At 61.0% G+C, this 22,905-nt stretch overlaps 2 protein-coding genes across 4 annotated transcripts; one reads left to right on the top strand and one right to left on the bottom strand.

The window, feature by feature from the left end:
• Window positions 1–15: 15 nt before the first annotated feature.
• Window positions 16–12,445, bottom strand: XKRX (XK related X-linked). Of its 3 annotated transcripts, none has more exons than XM_063345760.1 (4): window positions 11,715–12,445; window positions 4,965–5,307; window positions 2,462–2,721; window positions 16–1,115 (listed from the first exon to the last, which is right to left on the bottom strand). In XM_063345760.1, exons 2-4 carry the CDS (start codon window positions 5,261–5,263, stop codon window positions 370–372), a joined length of 1,305 nt encoding a protein of 434 aa, XP_063201830.1. In that variant the 5' UTR covers window positions 5,264–5,307; window positions 11,715–12,445; the 3' UTR covers window positions 16–369. The 3 variants fall into 3 exon arrangements, with proteins under 3 accessions (XP_063201830.1, XP_063201831.1, XP_063201832.1); XM_063345761.1 differs by lacking the exon at window positions 11,715–12,445 and adding an exon at window positions 7,541–9,465; XM_063345762.1 differs by lacking the exon at window positions 11,715–12,445 and having other exon boundaries at window positions 4,965–5,645.
• A 2,915-nt stretch (window positions 12,446–15,360) lies between these two features.
• On the top strand, window positions 15,361–19,179 carry ARL13A (ADP ribosylation factor like GTPase 13A). Its single transcript, XM_063346835.1, has 8 exons — window positions 15,361–15,428; window positions 15,691–15,940; window positions 16,290–16,395; window positions 16,471–16,640; window positions 16,730–16,823; window positions 16,908–17,112; window positions 17,458–17,559; window positions 17,876–19,179. The coding sequence occupies exons 1-8, from the start codon at window positions 15,413–15,415 to the stop codon at window positions 17,950–17,952; spliced, it is 1,020 nt and encodes a 339-aa protein (XP_063202905.1). The 5' UTR covers window positions 15,361–15,412; the 3' UTR covers window positions 17,953–19,179.
• Window positions 19,180–22,905: the final 3,726 nt, after the last annotated feature.

Raw genomic sequence — 22,905 nt, 5'->3', positions numbered from 1 at the left:
ACCTGCACGCCCAGCCACAGCAAAGGTTTCTTTACTGCTTAAAACAGTCCCACCGTCACCTGTGGCCCCACGGCCACCGCACGTACCGTAGCGGGCGGTTGGGGGGTGCCCGGGCACCCCAGGGGCTGTGCACCACATGGCAGCCAGCTCGCGGCCACTGGTGGCTTGGGCACCCCGTAAGACCCTCGTGTCCATGCGTGCAGTCCTGGGCAGGCAGGCACACTCCTGTCCCCCTGCCACTGCGGGGACACACCGGGACCCGCTGCCACCACAGGGCCAGGGAGCTTGTGCCATGAGCCCCCCCCGGCTGCCGGCACTGCCCGTCCCCGTGTCCGTAGCCAGCTGGAAAAGCCAGGTGCTGGCTGTGCCTCAGACGATGCTGTGTCTCACGCCGGGCTCGTAGGGTGCCTGCAAGCACAGAGGGGTCCCCGGCGGGCGCCGGCGGCAGCAGACGCAGTGCAGGAAGTCGGCGACGTTATGGTGGAAGAGCTGGCGGCAGGGGTGGAGGTACTGGAAGAAGAGGAGCATGAAGTAGATGCCCAGGCAGTAGCCGAGGAGCAGCTGCACCACCAGCAGCGGGGTGCAGATGTTCTCGTAGACGTCTGTCTTGAAGAAGTACCAGAGGATGACCAGGGCCGTGTTCTCCACCAGCCGGGCCACATAGTACACGGCCAAGCGGCCCCAGTTCTGCGACTTGTCGATGAGGTCCCGGTCGGCCAGCTTGAGCTGCATGGCTGACCAGCAGAACATGTTGATGCTGGCGTAGAGGAGGGTGAAGGCACAGAGCACCACCACCGTGCCCACCCGGCTGAAGTTCTTCTCGATGTTGTCAGGCAGGTGGCTACCACTCCGCCAGAACTGCACCCAGGGCAAGAGGAAGACCACCAGCAGGTTGGCCAAGGCGATGGGGATGATCCAGTGCTTGAAGACGGTGCTGAAGAGCACGAGGACGGTCACGCGGGTGGAGATCTCCAGGCTGCGCCACAGCACGATGCAGAGGAAGGCCAGTGGCCGCAGCTGGACCTTGTAGTCGTCATACTTGACCTGGATGGCCAGGACATTGCAGACTAGTGCTCCATAGGTGACTGACACCAGGCAGATGCCCATGAGGACGGCTGCAGAAGGAGAAGGCAGGGAGGTCAGGCAGCGTTGGGGACCGGGCTGTGCGCCCAGCCTCTCTGCTGCCCGGGTGCAAGGCAGGGGGTGCCAAGCTGGTGGCTGGTGGTGACAGACCTCACAATGGGGTGGCTGGGGGAGGAGCTGCAGGCAGCAGGAGGCTCTGCTCCCATATTTTCTCCCTACGCCAATAAATCAGGAGCCTTTGCCAAACTGGGGCCATTCCTGTGCTTCATCCCCCCCGCCCTACACAAGAAATACTGCTCAAGGGGGAGCGGGGCACAGTCTGTGCTGCGAGCATCCCTCTGCCCTCACCTGGACCAAGAGCCACCCCACCGTCACCCACCATTCGCCCTGGGAGCATCTCAAGAGCCACCTTCATCCGAGGGTTGCAAAGCCAAGGTCACTCGTAGGCAACACCGGCAGCTGCCCGCATTCAGTGCAGCCAGGGAAGCCGCGACACGGAAAAAACACGTGGCGCGTGGCTGGTCCCCGTTGTCTGTGAGCTGTGGGTCTGAGCTGAGACACCTGAGCTGCCAGGGAGTCACCTGGAATGTGTCAACCAGGATTTGCTTCCTGCATCTGCCGCTGGAGGAGTGCTGGGGCTCATCCTCCTCCCTCCACTGCTCCTGCTCCCCAACACGCCATCGCAGGGGGCCGTGGCCAAGGAGGGGTTTCCGTGGGGCATCTCTCATGTCCCCCTTTCCGTGGGCACAGAGGGCAAGGTCTGGGCTCCCAGCACGGCCAGGAGAGCGGGCTGGCGAGGGCAGCTCCTTCCCCTGTTGGAATGGTGCACGCCCGGCTCGGCAGCATGCCGGAGCGGGATTTAAAAGCTCGCTCTGGCACATCCAGCCCCTGAGTATATAAACACCCCGGGAGCAGACGAGGGAGCCTGGGAGAGCTGGGCTGGGAGTTCCAGCCGTTGGGAAAGGCTCAGAAATAAATCCAACGGAGGGACCGTGGGGAAGTCAGAGCTGGAAAACCCCAGTAACTGATGCAGACCGGAGCAGCCTGGAGCAGGGGCACGACAGCTTTACGGGACAGGGCAGCGGGCGGATGGCACAGCTCCATAGGGCAGATGTCTGCAAGTGCCCGGGGCTGGGAGCAGAGCCTGGCGCCTCGGTCACCACCAGCTCTTCCCACCCTCCCAGCCTCAATCCAAGCTGGAAAGCAGAGCACTGGGCATGGGAAAAGCAGACCAGGGGACAGACGAGTGTAAAACCTCTCCATGTTTAGGGGAATCTGGTGGCAAGCCCCCAGAGCTTTGTTCGGATGCCACACCGGCACAGGTGGCTAAGGAGCTGCCACCCTGCCCTGCTGGGTCCCAGGCGCCAGGCAGCCTTACCTCGGGCCACAGGGACGTACTTCTCCAGGACGCTGATGTAGAGCTGGAGGGTGAGCTGCGGGGTGGAGCCCAGGAAGGCCTGGATGACCGCCATGCGCTTGAAGGCGTTGCGGTGGGTGGCCAGCCGGCGCACCGAGTGGCCCACCTCCTGCTCCATCTCCACCTCGTAGCCTTTCCGCAGCCGCCGCTTGCGGGTGATGGTGACGTAGGGCTCCTCCTCCTTCCCCGACCAGCAGTACACCACCAGGGCCTCCACGCACCTGTGGGGACGTGGCAGCCGTCACCCTGCCAGCCTCCCCGCTGCCCCCTGGACCCGCTCCTGGCACCTCCAACCCCCCCTCGCCCAGTGCCAGCCAGACCCTGCTCCTGCCGGGTGCAGCCCAACTGATTTGGGCAACTGTTCAGCCATGCTGCGGGCAGTCCCTGGCCCTGGGATGTCAGGATGAGGGCAGGATGGATCCCAGGATGTCAGGATGAGGGCACGGTCACACCAGGAGCACCACAGGGATGCCCGGTGGTCACTCCTCTGCTCCGTCATCAGGCGTAGGGGGACAACCACAGCCCCAGTGAGGGTGGAAGAGGTGCGGCATCCAGGGTATGGAAACTGTAGCTGTGCTGGGAGCTCCAGGAAGGGGTTAATCACCCTCGGGCTCTGTTTTCCCAACTGGCACAAAATGCATCTTTTCTTCTAAGCAAGCAAAACTTTCTGATCTCGTCTTTGATCTCTCCTCTTGTGCAGAAGACTTCTACGCTTCCTTCTTGGTGGGGACGGCAGGAAGGGGAGCGCAGGGCGAAGCCGAGTGTGACACAGGCTGATAAGACAGCGCTTCCGCAGCCCCCTCCCCGCAGGGCACCCTCATGAACAGGGAAGGGGGGCAGGTTTCTTCCATGCTGCTCCCCCTTGCACGGGGGCAGGACCCCAGCTGATGGGCAGAGGAGGACCCATCCCACGGGCTCGACTCCCCCTCGGGGACAAGCTGGCTCTGCCACCAACAGGACGTAATTATTTATGAGCATTCATTAGGACAGCAGACCTTGCTTTGTTTCAGACCCAAATGGAATGAGGTTTTTTTTTTGGATAAATTTTCTTGCCGGAATCAGGCCGGCGCTCATGGCTCCTTGCAAACGCTGATGGGAAAATGGTTTCATCCAAAGGGCCCGGCTTCAAGGGCGATCCCAGCTGGCTCCTGATGCTCTGCCAGACCTTCTCAGCAGGCTGGGCTCCATCTCCATCGAGTGGCCAAGCACCATTGTAACCGTCTCAGACGGCCATGGTCAGTGCGGTGAGAGCCGTGACACCACCGCGGGCCAGCGCGGGCTGAGGTGGGCCTTCCAACGGCTGGTGGTGCTGCGGTGAGGCTCGCCAACCACCTCTGAAGATGAAGCGTGCTGACGAGGGCGCCCCCGGCACCCTACTGGTTTCCGGTGATGGAGGAAGCGCGGTGGAGGCTGCCGTGTTTTTGCAGCTCTGCGGGTTTGGCGCGCCCTGTGGAGGGAGCCCTGCAGAGATGGTGGCTCTGCCCCGCTGCCCAGTGCACCCCCTGCAAGCTCCTGCCGAGGGGGACAGCCAGGGTGACGGCAGCAGCCCCGGGGAGGCACCGCAGCATTCCCAAGGAGTGAGAGATCAGCAGCTCTCCAGCTTGTGCAACACCCACCCCCTCACCCTCCTCTCCCCAGCAGGGTCCGGTGGCCTCCCAACCCCCATGCCAGCCCCGCTCCTGCACCCAGCTCCTCTCCTCTGTGTCCCACAACCCTCACCCGTCCCAGGCCTGGGGACGTTTTCTGCGGGGCAGGACCCCTGTTCCTATTCACCCTCAAGCCCCCCAGCCAGTATTTGCACCTGTGCCCCCAGCCTAAGCAAAACGATGGCAAAACCCAAAGGCAGAGGGAAACGCGGGCTGCAGAAAGCAACTCTGCAAAGAGCCTTTTTAGCAGCTGAGATGCAACAGGCTGAGAGAGACGAGTCCTGCCTGGAGCGGGGCTCCAGCAGGCAGCAGCCCCCCAGCAGGACTGTGGCACCGCTGGGGAGGGGTGGCCGAGCAGAAGACCCCCGTGGGCCGGGAGCAGCAGTGTCCCCGGGGAGGAGGGGGCTGGGGGGCCAGCAGGAGCAGCTCTGGGCACGCCGGGGTTTGCTGCATGGACAGATTTCTGCCGACAGACAGTGCCCGGAGTGCCTCGCCTTGCACGGCACCACTCCCTGCTCGTACCCAGTGACCTGCCGGGGATCCCTGCATCCCTGACGGGGTCCCCACGTCCCTGATGGGGGTCCCCACATTCCATGCCAGGGTCCCCGCGTTCCTGCCGGGGGTCCCCATGTTCCATGCCAGGGTCCCCGCATCCCCGATGGGGGTCCCCACGTTCCATGCCGGGGTCCCCACGTCCCTGCCGGTGGTCCCCGTGTCCTTGCCGGTGGTCCCCGTGTCCCATGCTGGGGGTCCCTGCGTCCCTGCCAGGGGTCCCCGTGTCCCATGCCAGGTGTCCCCACGTCCCCTGCCACGCTCACCTGATGATGGGCCCGAGCTGGAGCAGGTGCATGAGCAGGACGAGGGGGCGGTCGCGGCTGAGGTCGCGGTGCACGAAGATGAGGGTGAGCTGCACCAGGACGGAGGGGCAGAGCACGAAGAAGACGGTGAGCGCCAGCCAGAAGCGGTCGTCGGAGTGGCCGTAGGAGCGGCAGAGGACGGCGGCCGCCGCCCCCTCCCCGCAGAAAAGGGCCGTCGAGAAGACGATGCCGAGCGGCAGCTTCGCCCGCGCCGGGGCGGCGGTGGCGGGGGGCGGGCACCCCCCGCTCGGGCCGTCCATCCCGGCCCCGGCCCCGCTCAGCCCCGCCGCGGCGCCATCCCGGGCTGCAGCGGAGAGAGGAGCCGCGCTGCGGGGCGGAGCGGGGCGGGCCGGGGCGGGCCGGGGCGGAGCGGGGTCCCCCGCCGCACCGACACCCGACGGGCAGCCCGGCCCCGGCCCCGGCCCCGCCGAGTCGAGCCCCGAGGGGGGCAGGGGGCGGGACTCCCCGCCGGGGATCGGCTCTCCATCCCGGGGTCCCCGTGGCCAGGCATCCCCGGCGTCCCGCCACCCCCCTGCCCCCCGGACCCCCCCGCTGCAGCGCCCAGGTCGCCACCAGGCGTGGAGCCCCCTGCCCCAGGAGACCCCCACCTCCTCTCCTGCCCCATCACCCCCTTCTTTCGTAGAATCATTTCGTAGAATGCCCCGCTGCCCCGTCCAGCCTGGCCTTGAACCCCTCCAGGGATGGGGCAGCCACAGCTTCTCTGGGCAACCTGGGCCAGGGGCTCACCACCCTCACAGCAAAGAATTTCTTACTAATATCCAATCTAAAGTTCCCCTTTCTCAGTTTAAAACCGTTCCCCCTTGTCCCATGGCTCCCCTCCCTGATCCAGAGTCCCTCCCCAGCTTTCCTGGAGCCCCTTTAGGGACTGGAAGGGGCTCTAAAGTCTCCCCGGAGCCTTCTCTTCTCCAGGCTGAACCCCCCCAACTCTCTCAGCCTGTCCTCACAGCAGAGGGGCTCCAGCCCTCCCAGCATCTCTGTGGTCTCCTCTGGCCCTGCTCCAACAGGTCCATGTCCTTCTTGTGCTGAGGACTCCAGAGCTGGATGCAGTACTCCAGGTGGGGTCTCACCAGAGCAGAGCAGAGGGGCAGAATCACCTCCCTCGCCCTGCTGGCCACGCTTCTTTTGATGCAGCCCAGGACTCCCTGTCTCTGCTGGGAAGCCATGCCTCAGGACACCCCCAACATGGCCAGGACCCACATTTCAGGACCCCTCTGCCACCCCAGGACCGCCCTGCAGCACCTACCCTGGGACCCCCAATCCCCCAGCCCTGCCAGCCCCCATGCTACACCCTGTGTGCCCCCTAGCCTCTAGGGTCCTCCCAGGGACCCCTCCACCAAATCCTGGCCCAACTGGGCTCTGGAATCTATGAGCACCCCAAAGCACAGACATATGAGGGGTCCCCCCAGGGGAGAGGTGTCCGGCAGCCCCAGGGACAGTGGGGTTCTGCCATGGGGCAGGAGGGGATGCCAGTGTGTGTGCCAGCCCTGCCCACAGCGGCCAGAGAGCTGCCTGCACCCACTGCCACCCCACCTCAGGGGACTGCCCCCAGCTCCAGCCCCAGGGAAGGGGCTGTGGGGCTGGGCCAGGGCAGCCATCACCCCGTGGCCCTGAGCTCTGTGGGGCGGCATGTGGGAGGAAGGGTGGTGCTGAGGCAAGGAGCATTTTGGTCTCTCGCAAGCTCAGCCATGGCAGGGACACCCCTTCAGCTCCGGTGGGCGGCTGTGTGTGTGTGTGTGTGCAGGGCTGGCCTCGAGATTTGGGTAGGATGTTACGGGGGCAGACGTAGCTCCCGCATCCTGGATGCTCCTGCACCCAGGTAGAAGGTGATGAAGACCACCTTGGCCTACTGCTGAGCAACACGATGCTTTTCCCATCGCCTTCAAGGACCTACGTCCAAGGTGATGGGATAAGGACTTGCTAATGGAGCCAAACCTCCCATCACTGAGCCTGACACTCAGCCCCATGTCCCCTCCTCTCCATCCCATTTGCCCTGCAGGCTTGGGCCAGCCAGCTGAGCTCCACAACTCCATCCCCAGCACAGTGGTGGAACAAAGGCTGGCTGGGCTGCTCCCCATATCGATGGCCATGGGGGTCCCCACTCTGCCTAGCGCGCATGGTGGCCCCCAGCGCCAGCCCCCCCCCCCCACGAACGGCGGTGTGTCGCAGCAGCTGCCGGCGCGGTGATGCACGCCACGTTGTCTGCCCCAAGCATCGGTGACAGACGGGTTACTCAGTCCCGCCTGGGCACATGCCGGCTGGCTGGGAGAGATGAGACAAGGCAGGGAGTGTTTGAGGTCGGCCAATTTTCCCTGGTTTAGGCAGGCTGGGAAGTCTTAGGTAACTTTTAAAAGGCACTGGGTGTTCATCCCTCGGCAGCCAGGCCAGCTTGCAAGGAGGTGCCCACGCTAACAGTGGGATTGCCGTGTCCATCGCTCGCCCAGCCCTGTGCAAGCCCAAAGCATGAATCCCGCCCCCCCCACCCCAAACTCCATGCACAAGAGTTTCCCCCATTTTACCAGGCTGGAAGAGTTACCAGGGCTATCGGGTTTATCAGCAGTAGAGCTGGGAATAAAACCGCCTGAGGCCTTGGAGGCCGCCTCTCCCACACAGAAGCAATCCCGGTGTCCCCAGCTGCTCAGCATTTTTCCTTCCAGTGCTGAACAGCTGCTTCAGGAAACCACAAACACCATGAGCTCATAGGGACTGGCCTGACCGGCAGGGATGGGAGACCTACGTGTGACTGCTCCGCTCTGGTATGATAGTTTACGTATTTTCAAGCTGTTTTTGGAAAACAGCTGCTCCAAAAAAAGAACGCTAGCAGGGCAGAGGGTGAAGGGAATGGTGTCTGTCTGTCTGTTGCCAGCCGGGTCGCTCCTGTGGATACGCGGGGTGGGAGCTGTGCACGGGCAATGGCAGCGTCGGCCCCGGCACGCAGCGTGGCTGGGCGCTCAGCCGGCGCCGGCGCACCGCGCAGCACTGCCAGCTGTGCCCACACCTCTGTGTTAGTAGCAAGGGCAACGCACGATTTCTACCATTTACGCAACTTCCATTTATCCAAATTAAAAGCATCCCCCCAGGAATCTGGCAGGTCACCAAGCCCTCGGCTGAGCAATGCCTGGGCTCCGACTCATCATATTTTTATTTCGTCTTCCCCTCTTTCATGATGAAACATTTAAGGGTGAGTGTTCAAGCAGTCAAGAATTCCAGTCCTGCGTCCGGGCGCCCTGACGGCCGTCAGGGGAATGGAGGGACAGAGCCTCATGGCGCTTCTCACACCAGTTATTATCCCATTTCTCTGAGCCGGGTGCGGAGAGGCAGCGGGCTGTGTTCTGCTTCACGCTGTGAGTCACCCCTCCAGCCTAACCCTACCTGCCCGCGGCTCCGCGCTGTAAACAGCAGGCTGTAAAAGCGATCTGTGTCAGAGATAGCACCAGCCAGCCATCCTGCCCCTGCTGCCTGTTCCTGCCGCCTCCACGCCTGCGCCTCCGCCTGCAAACCCAGCGCGCCTCGGGCCGCACGGACACACTGGGACACTGCCATCACTGACCTGCCCGGGCGCTGGGGACATCCCACCAGGGTGTGCCCATGTGCAGTGGTCGGATCTGGGCCAGCAGAGCAGGGATCTGGGCCAGGCTCGCTCTGAGCCCTCCCGGGAATGGAGCAGCCCTTGCGGAGCTGTGGTCCGGATGGGTGAGGTGACCTCCAACACCACGCGAAGCTGCCATGAAGCGCCCATCAGGGTAAAACCCAAGGTGCCAAACAGAGGGGGACCATGCTGGCATCTCTAGGACCACTTAGGAAAGCGGGGGGGTTTAGGTGGGTTGCAGGTTACTCATGTTGAGTGTTGCAGACCTCACCATCAGGAGCTGGAGCAGGAGAGAAAGGCAGAGGGATGGAGAAAACGCTGTTTTCCCCGCACAAGGGTGGCACGGTGCCGCCCGCGTCCCTGCCCCGTGCTTTGCACCAGCATCCAGGAGTCTCCCCCCACCCAGCAATGCTCAAGGCACCAGCCACCACGTGTGGCTGTCAGTTCTCCGGGAGAACATCCCAGCTTCATTATTTCCTTAATCCCAGCCTTCATTATGTGTATGATCTCGGTGTTCACACCACGCACTTTGAGCACAGTGCTGGCTGCCCCGCCGTGTGGAAGGGGGGATTTGCTGGGCGGTTTTCCCAGCCCCTGCGGACGCGTGCGGCCATTCGTGTGCCGGAGCTCGGGCTGTGCGTGGGACGGGGGAGCAGGCTCCCTCCCCGCCCCCCTACGCTGAAAATAGCCATGTCTGCCTTACACATGCCTGCCTGCCGCCTCGGCTCCTGTAAAAGGAGAAGTTTGGGAATGGTAGGGAGCTCCTTGCCAGCGCCCTTAAAGAGCCCAGGTGGGGTGAGCTGCCGGCTCGCTCCTACAAGCTCTCCTCTCCTCTCCTCTCCTCTCCTCTCCTCTCCTCTCCTCTCCTCTCCTCTCCTCTCCTCTCCTCTCCTCTCCTCTCCTCTCCTCTCCTCTCCTCTCCTCTCCTCTCCTCTCCTCTCCTCTCCTCTCCTCTCCTCTCCTCTCCTCTCCTCTCCTCTCCTCTCCTCTCCTCTCCTCTCCTCTCCTCTCCTCTCCTCTCCTCTCCTCTCCTCTCCTCTCCTCCTTTCCTCTCCTCTCCCACCGCACTAGGACCCGGAGCAGACATTGCTCGCTGGGACATGCCAAGCACACGCTGCGCCTTCCCAAATATAGCCCTGCGCACAGCGGTGGGGGCAGCGGCTCTGGGTGCAGGGCTGGCCATGCTCCCCCTCCTCCCCAATGCCTTTTCAGATGAGAACCATCCCCCAGGAACATGCTCTGTGCCGAGGATTAAACATGCAGCCGGTGCCACGCGGAGCGGTGGTGGGGACGTGTTGATCCCCCAAAGACTCCATGTGCCGGGTGAAATCACAAAGTGTTTCCCACCTCGATGTGCAGCGAAGAGGGGACAGTTGTGTCCCCTCTGCATGGCCATGCTGCCCTGGCCGGCCGGGCTGGCAGCTGGGGGGTTCCCAGGAATCTGTGACTGGGAACTTTTTACTTAGTTTGGAAATAGCTTTGCAAATGACTGGTTTTCACAGCCTGAACTGTTTGGATTTTGCATTGCTTTCTCAATAACTTGGCTGTATTTTTTCCTGCCCCGGCAGCCTGTAGAATAGTTTCTGGTCGGGGAAATATTTTTTTTCCATTTGCTTCGTCATGCGACTGCTTTTTGCCGCTCCATTGCCTCGTCCAGCTTTGCTCTTTTAACCCGCTGGGAGAAAAAACTGGGTCTGCCCTGAGGATCTCATCCCTCTGCATCTCGCTGCGGGCTGGAGGCTGGGCTGAGCCTGTGGCCCCCCAGCGCGGGCCGTGCCACGGCCGCCCCACGGCTTAAAGTCCTTAATAACAAAACAGAGTTACCTTCTTCCGCTGCATTTATAAGTCTTCCCTGCGATAATTACACATTTTGAAGCCATACCTCTCTGGCTACTGTCCCAGCTCAGGCAGTGGGTGATGCTGTGACACTAAAGCAGGCAGGAAGGGTTAAAATTACTTTTAATTAACTGCTTCCCCCGGGTTGGTTCCACCTGCTGTAAGAGTATAGAGCGTGCTAACCCAGCCAGGCTGCGCCTGCGCGTGGCTGGGCATCCTGGCAGGCAGAAGGGATGCTTTACCCTCTCCTTTTCCCTGCTTTCCCGCAGGAAAGCAACAGGAGGACTGTAATACTCTCAGCAAAACCACCCTAGGAGCCCGGGAAAGGCTTTGTAGCCATCGCAGGGGCATCACCCAGCTCCAGGAGCGAGCCGGCAGCTTCCCTGTGCAGCGGGGAGCAGAGCGAAACCCGGCGGAGGAAGCTTGTGCTGTAATCCAAGCCTCCCCCAGGAACTGGTGTGTGCTCCGGCTGGGAAGCGCCCAGCCAGAAATTGGGTGAAAAGCAACCGGCTCCCTGCACGCTTCCTCCCCTGCTTCGGCATCCGCTGCGGGGTGGTGGTACCGGTGACGGGGCAGCAAAGAGAACTCCAGAAAAACAACCTCCCTCACCCAAAATAGCTGGCCAAACGGTCACTGGTGTGGCGGTGGGGAGCGCAGCTGGCCTGCCAGCAAACATCCCCGGCACCCCAGTTCATCACCGACAGCTATCCCTGGCACAGGCTGTAATTATCTTGCATTTCCAGCCCCAGCGCGGGGCGTTCGCCTGTAATTAGCTCTCAGGATTTAGGAGCTCGTATGATCCGGGGTTATCGTTAGCCACCAGAGCCGGGCCGGGATTTAAAGGGCCGTTGCAGCTATTTGCATACCTACTGTGCTGCTACTGCCGTCCCACGCGTTAAATTAAATAGAAAGATGAGTCCCTCCCCAAAGCCCCTGCATGTCCTCGCCCCGCCGTGGATGCTTTATTTGGGCAGGAACGATCTGGTTCCCAGCAAAGCAGGACAGCTTGCAAATATTTCCGCTGCGACTTCTTGGTCCTTGCTGTCACCTGGGGTTTTGGTGCCACCCCAGCTCAAGGCTCTCTGTAAATGCTCTGGGCAGCCCCTATAGCTCTGCACTGCCCACTGCTTTCCCTCGCAAGCCACCATTCCCCGCAAGCAAGCTCCCCCAGCCCCGCCACTGCCGTGTCCCCCCCACTCTGCTCCTCACCCCGGGGGTCCCAAGAGGGGGTCCCGGTGTGCCCGGTGCCATCCTGGGCACATACTCACGGGTTTTAGGGTAACCAAGGCAGGGCACCCTGCCAGCCCGCGTCCATCTGTGCCGCTCTGAGGTCCCTGTGGTTTCGCCTCCTGCCCTCGCCTGCGACGCTCCAGCGGGCAGAAATAGCCCCAAAACACGTGCTGCCTTCCAGGAAGCGATGCCAGGGGCTGAGCGGCCCCAGCACCCCTGGGCACAGCCCTCCTTCGGGGGGTCCCACTAGCCCCAGTGGCACTCGAGGGTCCAGCCTGGCAGGGTGTCGGGGCACGGTCCAGTAACAGCTCCGGCGAGGAACATCTCCAGTTATCCGCCAAGATAATAAATTCTGCCTTGGAGTTTCTCACCTGGCAACAATCACCAAGGAAACCCGGACGGCTGCCGCAGGTCCCCGCTGGCACTGCCTGGGGGTGTCCCCATGGCAGCTTGGGGCTGCACCCCGGCCGGCTGCCTGGGCAAAGGGCCAGTCGCCTGTCTGTAAGCTGACCCCTGGCTCGACAAAAGGCCCATCGCTCCGGGCTTGGCCCTCATGCCACCTTGCCAGAATCGACCGTGGGTTTCACCAGACTTGGGGTGGTTTTTGAGGTTTTCCCGACTGTTGAGCCCTGTCTGTGTGCATAGGGAGGGGTGACATGGAGCTGCCCCAGGTGCCCGGGGGGTTCCCTGGTGCGGGTTTGGCCTGGGATTTTCGACAATGGTGTTAAAAGCAGCTCAGAGACCTCTAGAAATCCGTCAGTGCCGGAGGGAGACTGGCTCTCACAGCCCCTCCGGGGCCACCTGCCACACAGCACTGCCCTATTTATAGCACTCCTGGTCATGCCTCTTCCTGTCCCCTGCCTGGCTGTCCCCTGGCAGTGACACCCCTCGGCACCGGGACAGGCACTGGCGCTTCCAGCAAGTCATTTCAGCCCCAGTCTGGCTGATTCTGCAAAAGGCTTCCCAGCCCCGTGCTGCCAGCAGCCTTGGTCCCAGCAAGCTGCTGCATGGGAGCAACTGGGAAAGGCCATCGAGACCAGGACAGGGCTCTCTGTTCCTGGGGCAGGCTAAGGCAGACAGAGTGCAGCCACTGTCAGAGGCATAAGGGTGAACAGTCACCCCAAATATTATTTCATGTGGCCGTGATATCAGCACGGAAACTTTCTCCATCAATCATTAACCACAGCTCAGCTCCGGGGCACCTCCCTCACCCATGGGCAGGTGCCGGGCTTCCCGGCAGTGTGCGGGGCTGGAGCGAGGGGCCGTGCCCAGCCTGGGATTGCACCCCCAGGGCCACCCCAGAAGTGGTGGGACACCTGGCAGCATCTCGGCATCCTTGTCTCGCACCCCCAGGGCCACCCCAGAGGTGTGGGACACCCGGCGACATCTCGTCATCTTTGGCTAGTGGCTGGGTCGAGGCAGCGCTGCTGGCACTGGGTGGTTTAGCATGGACCGATGTGAGCCAGGGGTATCCCTGTTTGCTCCCCGGTGTGGCTTTCAGAGGGTCTCATGTCCCCATCCCTCTGGACCCCACGCCCCCCCCACCCAGAACTCCTGCGGCACAGACATCCCTGTGCAGCCTCTTCTCTGCCCACAGCACACCAGGGAGGGCAGCCCCGGCCGGGGCAAGCAGCAGGAAACCTGAGGAGCAAGATAAGAGCTTTGGGATTGCAGATCAAGGACTCCAGGCTTTTTTGGCTCCGTTCCCTGGCCCGTTATCCAAGGGTCCCCACCGCCCCCCTGCTCCCGGCCAGGCACCTGCTCGGGCTGGCTGGTATTTCTATTTTGAGTGGCACAGGACCTGCTGCTGCTCAGGGGGTGCCTTGGGGGACAAGAAACACAAGCAGTGAGCAGTGATGTCCCCCAGCCTGGCGCAGAGGGGACCCCTGGGCGGGCAGCGGCGCCGTGCACACCTCGCGGGGGCTGCTCCTGGCAGGGGCTGCAGAGAAGCATCCACGGAGGGATTAGGCAGCCAGGAGCCTGCGACACTGTTCGTTAAGTGGAGACAGTAATTCAGCTGGAAACCCCACGTGGGCTGTCAGGCGATGTCCCCACCACAAGCCATTTAAGCCAGCCATGGAGGCGCGAGGCTGCCCGGTGCCACGTGGGCACAGCCGGGTGGGTAATGCAGTGCTGGGCCCTGCCATCCAGCGCAGCAGGCAGCCCCACGGCACTTCATGTCCCAGCGGCCACCGGCCTGGGCCGACCCACCAGGATTAAAGAGGTTGCGAGGAGTAAGTAATGTAAATCCAGATTAGATTTAAGCAGCTGCTACGCAAAGGGGATGCGAGCAGGGGCTGCGTAGCGGGGACGAGTAGGTGAGAAGCCGGCTGGTGCTCCCGCCATACAAGAAGGGGCTGACGGGGCAGGGTCCGTGCCCAGGGGGGTTGTCCGGGGGAGGTTGCCCAGGGGATATTGCCCTGGGGGCTGGGGTTTGTCCCCAGGCTTGGCTTGTGCGCACGAGGCTGGAGGCAGCAAAGCAGGGCAGTGGGACGGGGCAACCTGGGGTGAGATGCCCCCCACCACGGGCAGCAGGCACGGGCAGGAGGACGAAGCCTGGGGACACAGCGGGCTGCTCGCTTCTGCAGGTGCTGAAGAGAGGCCCGTCCCTCCGCGCGGGGCTGCCGAGCATGTTCCATCTCTTCTCCCACTGCTGGTCCTGGCTGCAGGCCATCCAGGAGCCCATCAGGTAGGACCCCGCGCCTGCTCCTGGGGGGGACACAACGTTTACCCACGTGTTTGTCAGTGAGGAACCATCAGGAACCATCCCCAAATGGCAGAGCAAGGCACACGCGCGTCCCCTTGGTCCCTCCAGCAGGCAGGAGCTGGGCAGGGAGGAGAACGGGGCAGGCAGGGGTGGGTATGCAGGAATTCCCAGTGGGACTCCCCCTATGCAGAGTCAGTGGCTCCCCAGGAAAGCTGGGGAGGATGAGCTGTGTTTGCGTGTGTTGGGAGACCCGGGTTAATTCCCCGGGGATGGTGCTGCACCAGCCTGGGCAGACACTGTGAGGGGTGAGGGGGGTCTATGGTCCTCTCCGACCAGCGAGGACACCTTGTCATAATGCAGGAGGTGGGGCCGTGCCACCCACGCAGCCTGGTCTGTATGTTTAAGGAAGAAAACAATGCTGCAAATGACTACTGTGGTTTGTCAACCACAGGGAAAAGGTTCTGCGCGTGGCTCTGGTGGAGCACGTCGCTGGAGACCAAATAGGACTGGTTAGCAACAGGAAAAACCACCAGAGTCCAGGCAGGAGCTTGTAAAACACCCTTGCTACCTCTCCCTAGCTGTGTATACCCATAATTCACTGACAAGGAAGGACACCAAGAGCAATCATTAACATTTGCATATAAGGAACAACCTCTTTGGCCTGTGCATATCATTGCTTAATCCTATATGATCGGAAAATAAATCCTTGCTGTGGGAACCCATGGTCCCATGGTGCTGGGCTGGCTCCAGCTGCCTGTGCCTGTCCTCTTCCTCTCCCTGGGCACTGGGGACCATCCCTGTCCTCCTCCCCATCTCAGCCAGGGCCCTTGTCACCGTCCTGCCCCTCTTCTGGCCAAAGCACGGCCGCGGCGCGTGGGGTCCCTTGCTGAGAGCCCCAGGGCTAGCAGCCGTCACCGCTCCCCAGGGAGCAAGGCCTTTCTCTGGGATGTTCACCCGCTGTTGTCACTCCCCAGAAAAGTGACCCTTCTCGTCTTGGGGCTGGACAACGCGGGGAAAACCTCCGTCATCATGGACATAGAGAGAGGTGAGGAGCAGCGCGCCCCAGGAGCTGGCCTTGGCTGGAGGCAGCAGCTTTACAGCCCTTTGCAACCAAGTCCCTGAGCCTTGAAGGATGGAGGAGACCCTTGAAATACAGCTGCCGGCCTGGGGGAAATGTGAAGGGGGGGCACTGGCCGTGCCCTGGGCAACCCTGGGAGCAGGGATGTGGCTTGGGGAGGAGGAGGCAGATGTCACAGGGATGCTCCCAGGCTCGCTGCGCCAACTCTCTGCCCTCTCCCCGCACGCAGCACTGGCCGGCGAGGTGCTGCCCGCGCCGCAGCCCAGCCAGACCCGCCTGCGGGTGGACAGGTTCGAGGTGACGCTGGTGGACCTGCCTGGTGGCCAGCGCTCCCGCAGCGCCTGGCGCAGCCACTACAGCTCGGCCCACGGGCTCCTCTTCGTCCTGGACTCCAGTGACTTGGCACGGATGGAGGAGGCCCGCAAGGTCCTGAGCCGCGTCCTGAGCAACCCCGATGTCTCCGGGAAGCCCATCTTGCTGTAAGGCCGAGTCCTTGGGATGTGACCTGTAGGATTTGGGGTGAGGTGGGGGGAGTAGGAGCTTGGTGCTGGGGATGTGAGGAGCGTGGCCAGGCTGCTGTGGGGATGTGGCACCCAGGGGGCTGTCGGGGGGTGCTGGGACATGGAGACCCCAGTGGTGGTCAGGAGCTGGGAGCATCTCTGGAGACGGGCCGGGGAGGGGGCTCCAGCACAGGGTACAGGCTGGGGCAAAGCTTTGCCTAACCGCAGCCAACCTGGGAGAAAGCATCCAGCCTCCCACCCTGCCACGGTGGGGCGAGGCGCCCAGAGGCCGGGGTGATGGCTGCCCTCCACTCTCCCTGCGCCCCAGGCTGGCCAACAAGCAAGACGCGGCGGCCGCCCTGCTGCCCTGCGAGCTGATCGAGCGCCTGTCCCTGGAGCGGCTGGTCAACGAGAACCGCTCGCCCTGCCGCATCGTGAGTGCGGGGCTCCCCCGCCGCCCCCGCCCCCCGCCGCCCCCCGCCGCCCTGACCCTGCCCCTCCGCCCGCAGGAGCCCTGTGTCGCCAAGCGGGGCCACCCCGCCGGTCCCGCCCGGGCCACCCTGCAGGGGCTGCGCTGGCTCCTCCGCACTGCCCCCGCCGCACCGCCCCCGCCGCCCGCCGCCGCTCCGCCGCCCGCTGCCGGTCCCCGGGCAGCCCGCGCCCGCCCGCCCGCTCGCAGGTGGGTGCGGGGCTCCGTCTGTGCGTGTCCCCTTCCCCGTTCTTCTGCCCCCTACCCCCCCAACCCCCGCCGTGCTCTCGCCCCGCCAGGGACCCGCTGCCCCCCGGGGAGGATGCCCGAGACGGTGCGGGGAAGACGGGGGAGAACCGTCCGCTGCGGCCCATCCGCCGCCTCCTCCCCTTGGTGAGACACCCCCCATCCCCAGGGATGGGACGGGATGGAAGGGGGGTCCCGCCACCTTCCCTTCATCCCCCTTACCCTACCCAGGAGGAGGGCACAAAGGGCCCCGGGAGGAGGAAGAGGAAGATGAAGGTGAAGAAGAAGGGCTCGGGGCAGCCAAGCCTAGCTGAGGACCTGGAGGCACCAGGAGGAGTGGGTGACAGCCGAGCCGGGGCTGCTGGGGGGCTGCTGCCCCCCAACAGGGTCGGGCAGGAGGAGCCCACACCCACCGGGACAGCCACCCCCCGCCCAGGTGAGAGGGGGCTGCGGGAGGCTGCTGGCACCACCAGCGCTACACGTCGGGACACCTGGAGCCACTCTACAGGGCGGTTTTGGGAGCCAGTAAAGTGGTGATGTGCCGGGCCACCGGCCCTGCTGTCTCCATCAGCTTTGCTTGCAGATCAGCTGAGTGCAGAGCCGGGTCCTGTGAGTCTGACCGAGCAGGAGGAGAAACATCTCTGAGCATCTTCACAGGGGCTGACGCGCGGTGGTGTTGGAGGACTGCAGACCCGCCAGCAGCAGTCCTCTTGGCTGGTTTGCTGACAAATGCATTCTTTCCCCTGATGTGGTGCCTGAAATTTTGTATTTCTCCATCTAGTGCAGGGCATGAAAAAGAAAAAGAAGAAGAAAATCAAGAATAAAATCAAGTCGCAGGAACCTGCTGTGGAGCAGCAGCATGAGGAGGTCTCCAGCACTTTTGGTTGGTATTTCCCAGGACAAATTTTATTGAAAAGCAACGCGGGGGGGATGTCTGGCCTGCTGGCAGCGGGGCATGAGCTGTGCAGGAGCCCTTGGCCGTGGGGTGCTGGGTGTGGGGACACAGGCACAAAAAAGTGCTGCTGCAGGGCAAGGTGGGGGCTGCTGGGGAGGCAGATGCTGTTGTGGCTGCCTTTGGGTGGGATGCAGGGAGGCCACGCGAGTGCACTGCGCTGGAGCCTGGGGTGTCCTTGCAGCCCTTGCTCAGCGCAGGTGCCAGGCTGGACCCCAGGGTCCCTGACGACTTCCTTCCTCCCCAGACTTGTACCGCCGGGCGATGCTGGCTTTGAAGATGAGGCAGGAGCAGAGAAAGCAGCAGTCCACCATCGTCCCCTGAGCAGGAAGGCACGTCCCAGGGGATGCGTGGTCCCAGGGGACCCCAGACTTGCAGTGGCAGTGGGACCCACGCTGCCACAGGGTTCCTGCAGTGCTTGGCCAGGGCTGGCAGTCCTGGGGCGTGAACAGCATCGTTGTCCTCTGCATGGCTTGAAAACCAGGGATCCGCAGGAGCGAGCCAAAAGTCCCTTTGTAAGATGCCTCTCTGGCAGCTGGGCTACAAACCCATCTGAAAAGGAAACAGCTGGCCACTGGCCGACCCCGTGTTAGTATTCCATGGAAGGCTTGTTCTGAATCTGCCTGAGACAGTGGAAGAGAGGAAGATCGGAGGGAACATCCCAGGGGAAAAGCCTGTTTCTTGAATTGACCTGTGCCCAGGCAAAGCTGCCTTTGCAGGTCAGGGGCTGACTCGGCCCCTCAGTCAGTCCCTGGCTGCTGCCTGGACCAGTGGGGTTTCCTGCTGGAGAAGGTGGGAGGGCCGTGACGGATGGTCTGCAGGGGAGCTTCACCTGCCCCCGGCCGCGTCTGGTAGGGCTGTCAGGACCCCCCTGGCACGGTGGAGGGGGTGATGCCCATATTGTCTGTGCCTCTTTGCAACCTGCCAGCAAAGGCTTGCGTAGTTCAATGGCAGATGACTTGTGGTGGAGGCCACTGGAGGCTCCTTCCCAGGAAGGGAATGTTCCTGCCATCCTCCCAGGGCAGGACAGTGGTGACCCACAGGCAGCGCAAAATGCTCCCGGGTCACTGAGAGCACCTGGAGTCCAGGGCAGTCCACGATCTGTGCTTGGCTCAGCTCTGAGACAGAGAGCGAGCAGCGTCCACATCCCGACACAACCTATCCTCAACACACGCCGTGTCTGGCAGAGCTGGGCTGCCGTGGGGATGGGGCCATGCCGGAGGGCTCGTGCTGCCAGCTCCGGCTGGGTGCAGGTGCAGAGAAACCAGCCATCGGCCCTGGAAACACTTCATGGGAAGGCAGGAGTGCAGCAGTTTTCCTTCCATGGCTGCAGCAGCACTGGGACTTGAACTGTTCTGGGTAGGAGAGCGTGAGTCACCTCAGCTCCCCTGATTACTGATTAACAGGAGGGGCTTTCCCACTCCCGGGGAGGAAAATCACTGAAGCCCTTCCCTCGGCAGGGCTGAGGAGGGAAAAGAAGAGAAACTCCGGCGACTCTGCCATGCCAGTCGGCTGTAAATCTCTGACTGACTGATTCAGCTGTCTGTGACTATAGTGATTAATTGTAAATAAATTGTAAATAGCACGAGTAACAAATAAATACTGGCCTGTAAATACAGCACTTTTTGTAAACCCTTGTCTGTCTTTGGTGGAGATCCCTGCGGTGCCAGCGCTGTGGTGGGGCAAAGCAGAGGGTCCCTGCCTGCGGCGGAGCCCCTTCTCTGGGGGTGGGACGGGGCTGTGCGTGTCCCTGTGGGGACCAGCCTGGGCCGCCAGGCAGGTTCCCTCTGCCAGGGTCACGGATTAAAAGTTTATCCCCTCTAACGGGCGTTTCTTACACCCACCGGCTCTGGGAGGATGTCAAGCCCCCCCAGACAGCGACATCCCAAACCAGCCTGTGGCCGTGCTGGGGCTGAGCCTCGGAACTGTGGGAGTGAGAAGGAGCTGAGCAGGTTTGGGAGCATCCCTCAGCTCCCTCTGCTGCTCCCAGCGGTTCCCAGCGGGGTGGATCCGGGGCACCCTCAGCCACACTGGGACACGTGTGACACCCAGAGCCGAAGGAAGCAGCCGGCGAGACAAGTCTGAAGGCGGAACTGGCCCAGCTGGCGCTGCCGGACACCTGGATGAAACTTTCCCTGGGAGCTGGCTGTACGAAACTGGTCAGATTGATCTAACGCACTTTCCCCTGACATAGTGATCTCCAGTGAGTGGTGCAGTTGGGCAGTTCAAATGTGTTTCAAAGTCATTTCCCTTTTCCTGATGTTCCCATGGCCGTAGAGCACCTAATCCCTCCTCCTACAGCCAGGAGACAACCCTGGTCTGCGCCAACTGGGAATACAACCTTTATCTTCTTTAAAAGGTGAGGAGCAACAAGTCCACATTAAAAATGGTCTATCTCAAGGCCAGAAACATCTCAGAAAGGAGGTCTTGAGATCGATGTGATCAAAGATACCCCAAAAGATATTAATCAGTGGCTCCTCTGTGCCATGGGGTAACGGAAAAGCAGCAGCTGTAGCAGGAGGATGCCTGCCTGGGGCAGGCAGGGCAGGCAGGGCTCCTTTTTCCATCCTTCTCCTCCTGTTCTTCACCTCATAGCCCAACAGCTGGGTAACCAGCAGGGGATGGAGGTCTCTGGGAGGACTGGTCCTCAGTGGCACTGCCAGCATGGCGAGGTGAAGCTCTGCCCAGGCCGGTCCTGGCACGTCCGACCCAGTGGCAGGTGTGCCGAGGCCAGGCATGGTGCCTTGAGGAGACGTCCCCAAAACCGAGGTGGTGGTGAGTGGCAGCCTTCCAGGAATCTGGGCTTTGTTGGGAAGCGCTGAAGCTGCAAATGTGCTGAGAAGCACGAAGCGATGCACCAGCATCTGCCCCAGAGAGCCCCATGTTCTGTCTACTGATGCGGAAGGTAAATGAAGGTACCAATGGCATTTTCTGCAGGGAGGACTGGAGCTGAGGGATACAACTGTGCTTTGCATTTAAGCATTTTTGTATTATCTAGCATACCTTTCTTTTCTGGTTTCCAGAGGAGCTGTCTCAGGAGGGTTGGGTGAGGCAAACCCTGCTTCCTGCTTCCACAAGCGTTTTGGTGGTGCCTCCGCCTGGGCTGTGGCTGCGTTTGTTGCGAACTGGTGATGCAGAAGCAAGTGTGAGTTTTGCATGTCTGCAACCTGCTTCCCCTCCGTGGTGCCCTTTCGGGGAACCCGCAGCCACCGTCGTGACCACCAGCAGCTCTCTCCATGGCACCATTGTGGCCACCAGCAGCTCTCTCCATGGCACATGTCCTTCTAAGCCAGAAGGAGGGAGGGAGGGAAGCTGCGCTTGTCCGAGCTCTGCAAAAGCTTGTGGTGGTTTGTATGGTGCCAGGAGGAGATGAAGAGCTGTTTCAGCGAGCCCCTGAGGGCTTACACCTACACCAGGGCAGGGCTGGTCCCACCTCCTCATACCAACATTGCTTTGCACAATCGATTTTTTTCCTGGTGCCTGTTATCACTCTCAAAATTTAACTGTGTGGGCTGAAATTTGGAGGGTAGGAGAGAGACTGCGGCTCTTTTGAGAAGAAGGGTGGGGAATATCGCTCCGTCAGCGCTAGAAACGTTGCCGAGCCCTCCCATGGACAGCACATCACTGAGCTTGCAAGGCAGTGGGAAGACTAAGATGCACAGGTACATCCTGCTGCACATCCATCATAGTATTTTACGAACAAAAATCTCAATTGTGTATTCTTTTCCCCCTATATGAGCCTTTCTGGGTGAGTGTGAACCATTGCGGGTCTTCCCATTGTTTCCAGCTTTCAGATGCAAAGATCCTTTGGGAATCAGCCCTCCTTACACGTGTAGTGGGGATGTCCCACACTCCACAGGGCAGGACAGGGAAGCTGAGCACAGTCCTGGGGTGCTCCGCATATCGGGGAGCCGTGGGGTGGCATGACCCCACGGTGACAGGGGAAAAACACTTAATTAAGAGACAGAGATTTGTGATTGTGTGAAAAACATGACCGTTCTTTGTCTGCTCCCCCACGAACCCCAAATTACAGAAGAAGGAGCCAGGAAACAGTTTTTGAGAGACCCTCCCGGACACTGGATTTTGGACATTGATTTAGGGCTGTAAAGGCAATTAAGTGCAAGTGCAAGTGATCCTTGCTAACGGGTGTAAGGCAAAAAAAAAATGCTGCAGGGTGCCTGCAGGTGCTCCTCATTCCCCACCAGGGTCCCGTAAATCCCATCAGGTGTTGTAGGGCATATATACAGCCAAGCAGAGCTTAGGCCTTTCCTAGGGGCAGGAAACCTTGGGATGGTGAAGGTCTTTTATATGTACCTCTCCCGTCTCTGTTCTGGACCAAAGGTAAGAAAAATAATCAAAAATGTATTATTCCAGGGCAGCAGTGGCCAGTGGGGAGGCAGCCAGCCTCTGCTCCCTGGCTTTGCCATCCCTTGGGATGGGGCTGGAGGTATCAAAAATACGTTGCCGAGGCAGCACTAAGGTGTGGGGCTCTTTTTCAGGTTACGTGGTTGCTGAAAGCTGGTTACAGTATGTCCACACTTAAATAAATATACATGGGCAAGGTTAGTGGGGTTTTTAAACATTTGGAATGGGTGTTTGGGTTGATAAAAGCCCAGAGCGGATGTGGTTTTTTTGAGCTTGAGGAGCTGATTTGCTATGTACACTTTCTCATGCTTGCAGCTCCTACCCTCTGACTCAGGTGGGCTGGATGCCAGCATGCTCCTGTGGCGGTTTCCTAGTCCAGTCAGATGAAGGAAGCGTTGGGAAATACTTTTATTTTTGTCTGGGTAAGCACGCTAGGGCACAGCTGATTTCCCTGAGATCATTCAAAGTATTGAGCTCAAAAAACGCTGGCGTGTGATTCCGGGCAGCTTTGGGTCCCCTCCAGCTCTGGGAGGCTGCATACATTGAATAAAGAATGACCATGTGCAGGGTTTCTTTGGGGTTTTTGTTATCAGTTGTAGAACTTCTGTTGTATTACATTAAAAATGAGAGTTGGAGTGTTTGCTGTTGTGTATTCTGCAAAATTGTTAGAAAAACCCAAACAAAACCCAAGGCTTAATTAGGTGGCTTGGTAACTCCTCAAGCTTCTCTTGATTGTTATGAAAGATGCTATTAAGACTTTGCAGGGAAAGAGAAGGTAACAAGGACTGGAAATTAACAAAATAGGAAAACCTTTCCTTTCTAGGTTAAATGAGCCTTGTTGGAGATGTTGCTGCTGACAGGAGGGGGAAGGATATAATCAAATTTATTTAATGGATGTATTTGTCTCAGGGC

The sequence above is a fragment of the Chroicocephalus ridibundus genome, chromosome 9 (genome assembly GCF_963924245.1).
Source record: "Chroicocephalus ridibundus chromosome 9, bChrRid1.1, whole genome shotgun sequence".
NCBI classification, from domain to species: Eukaryota; Metazoa; Chordata; class Aves; order Charadriiformes; family Laridae; genus Chroicocephalus; species Chroicocephalus ridibundus.
This window is presented reverse-complemented; position numbering and strand designations above follow the sequence as displayed.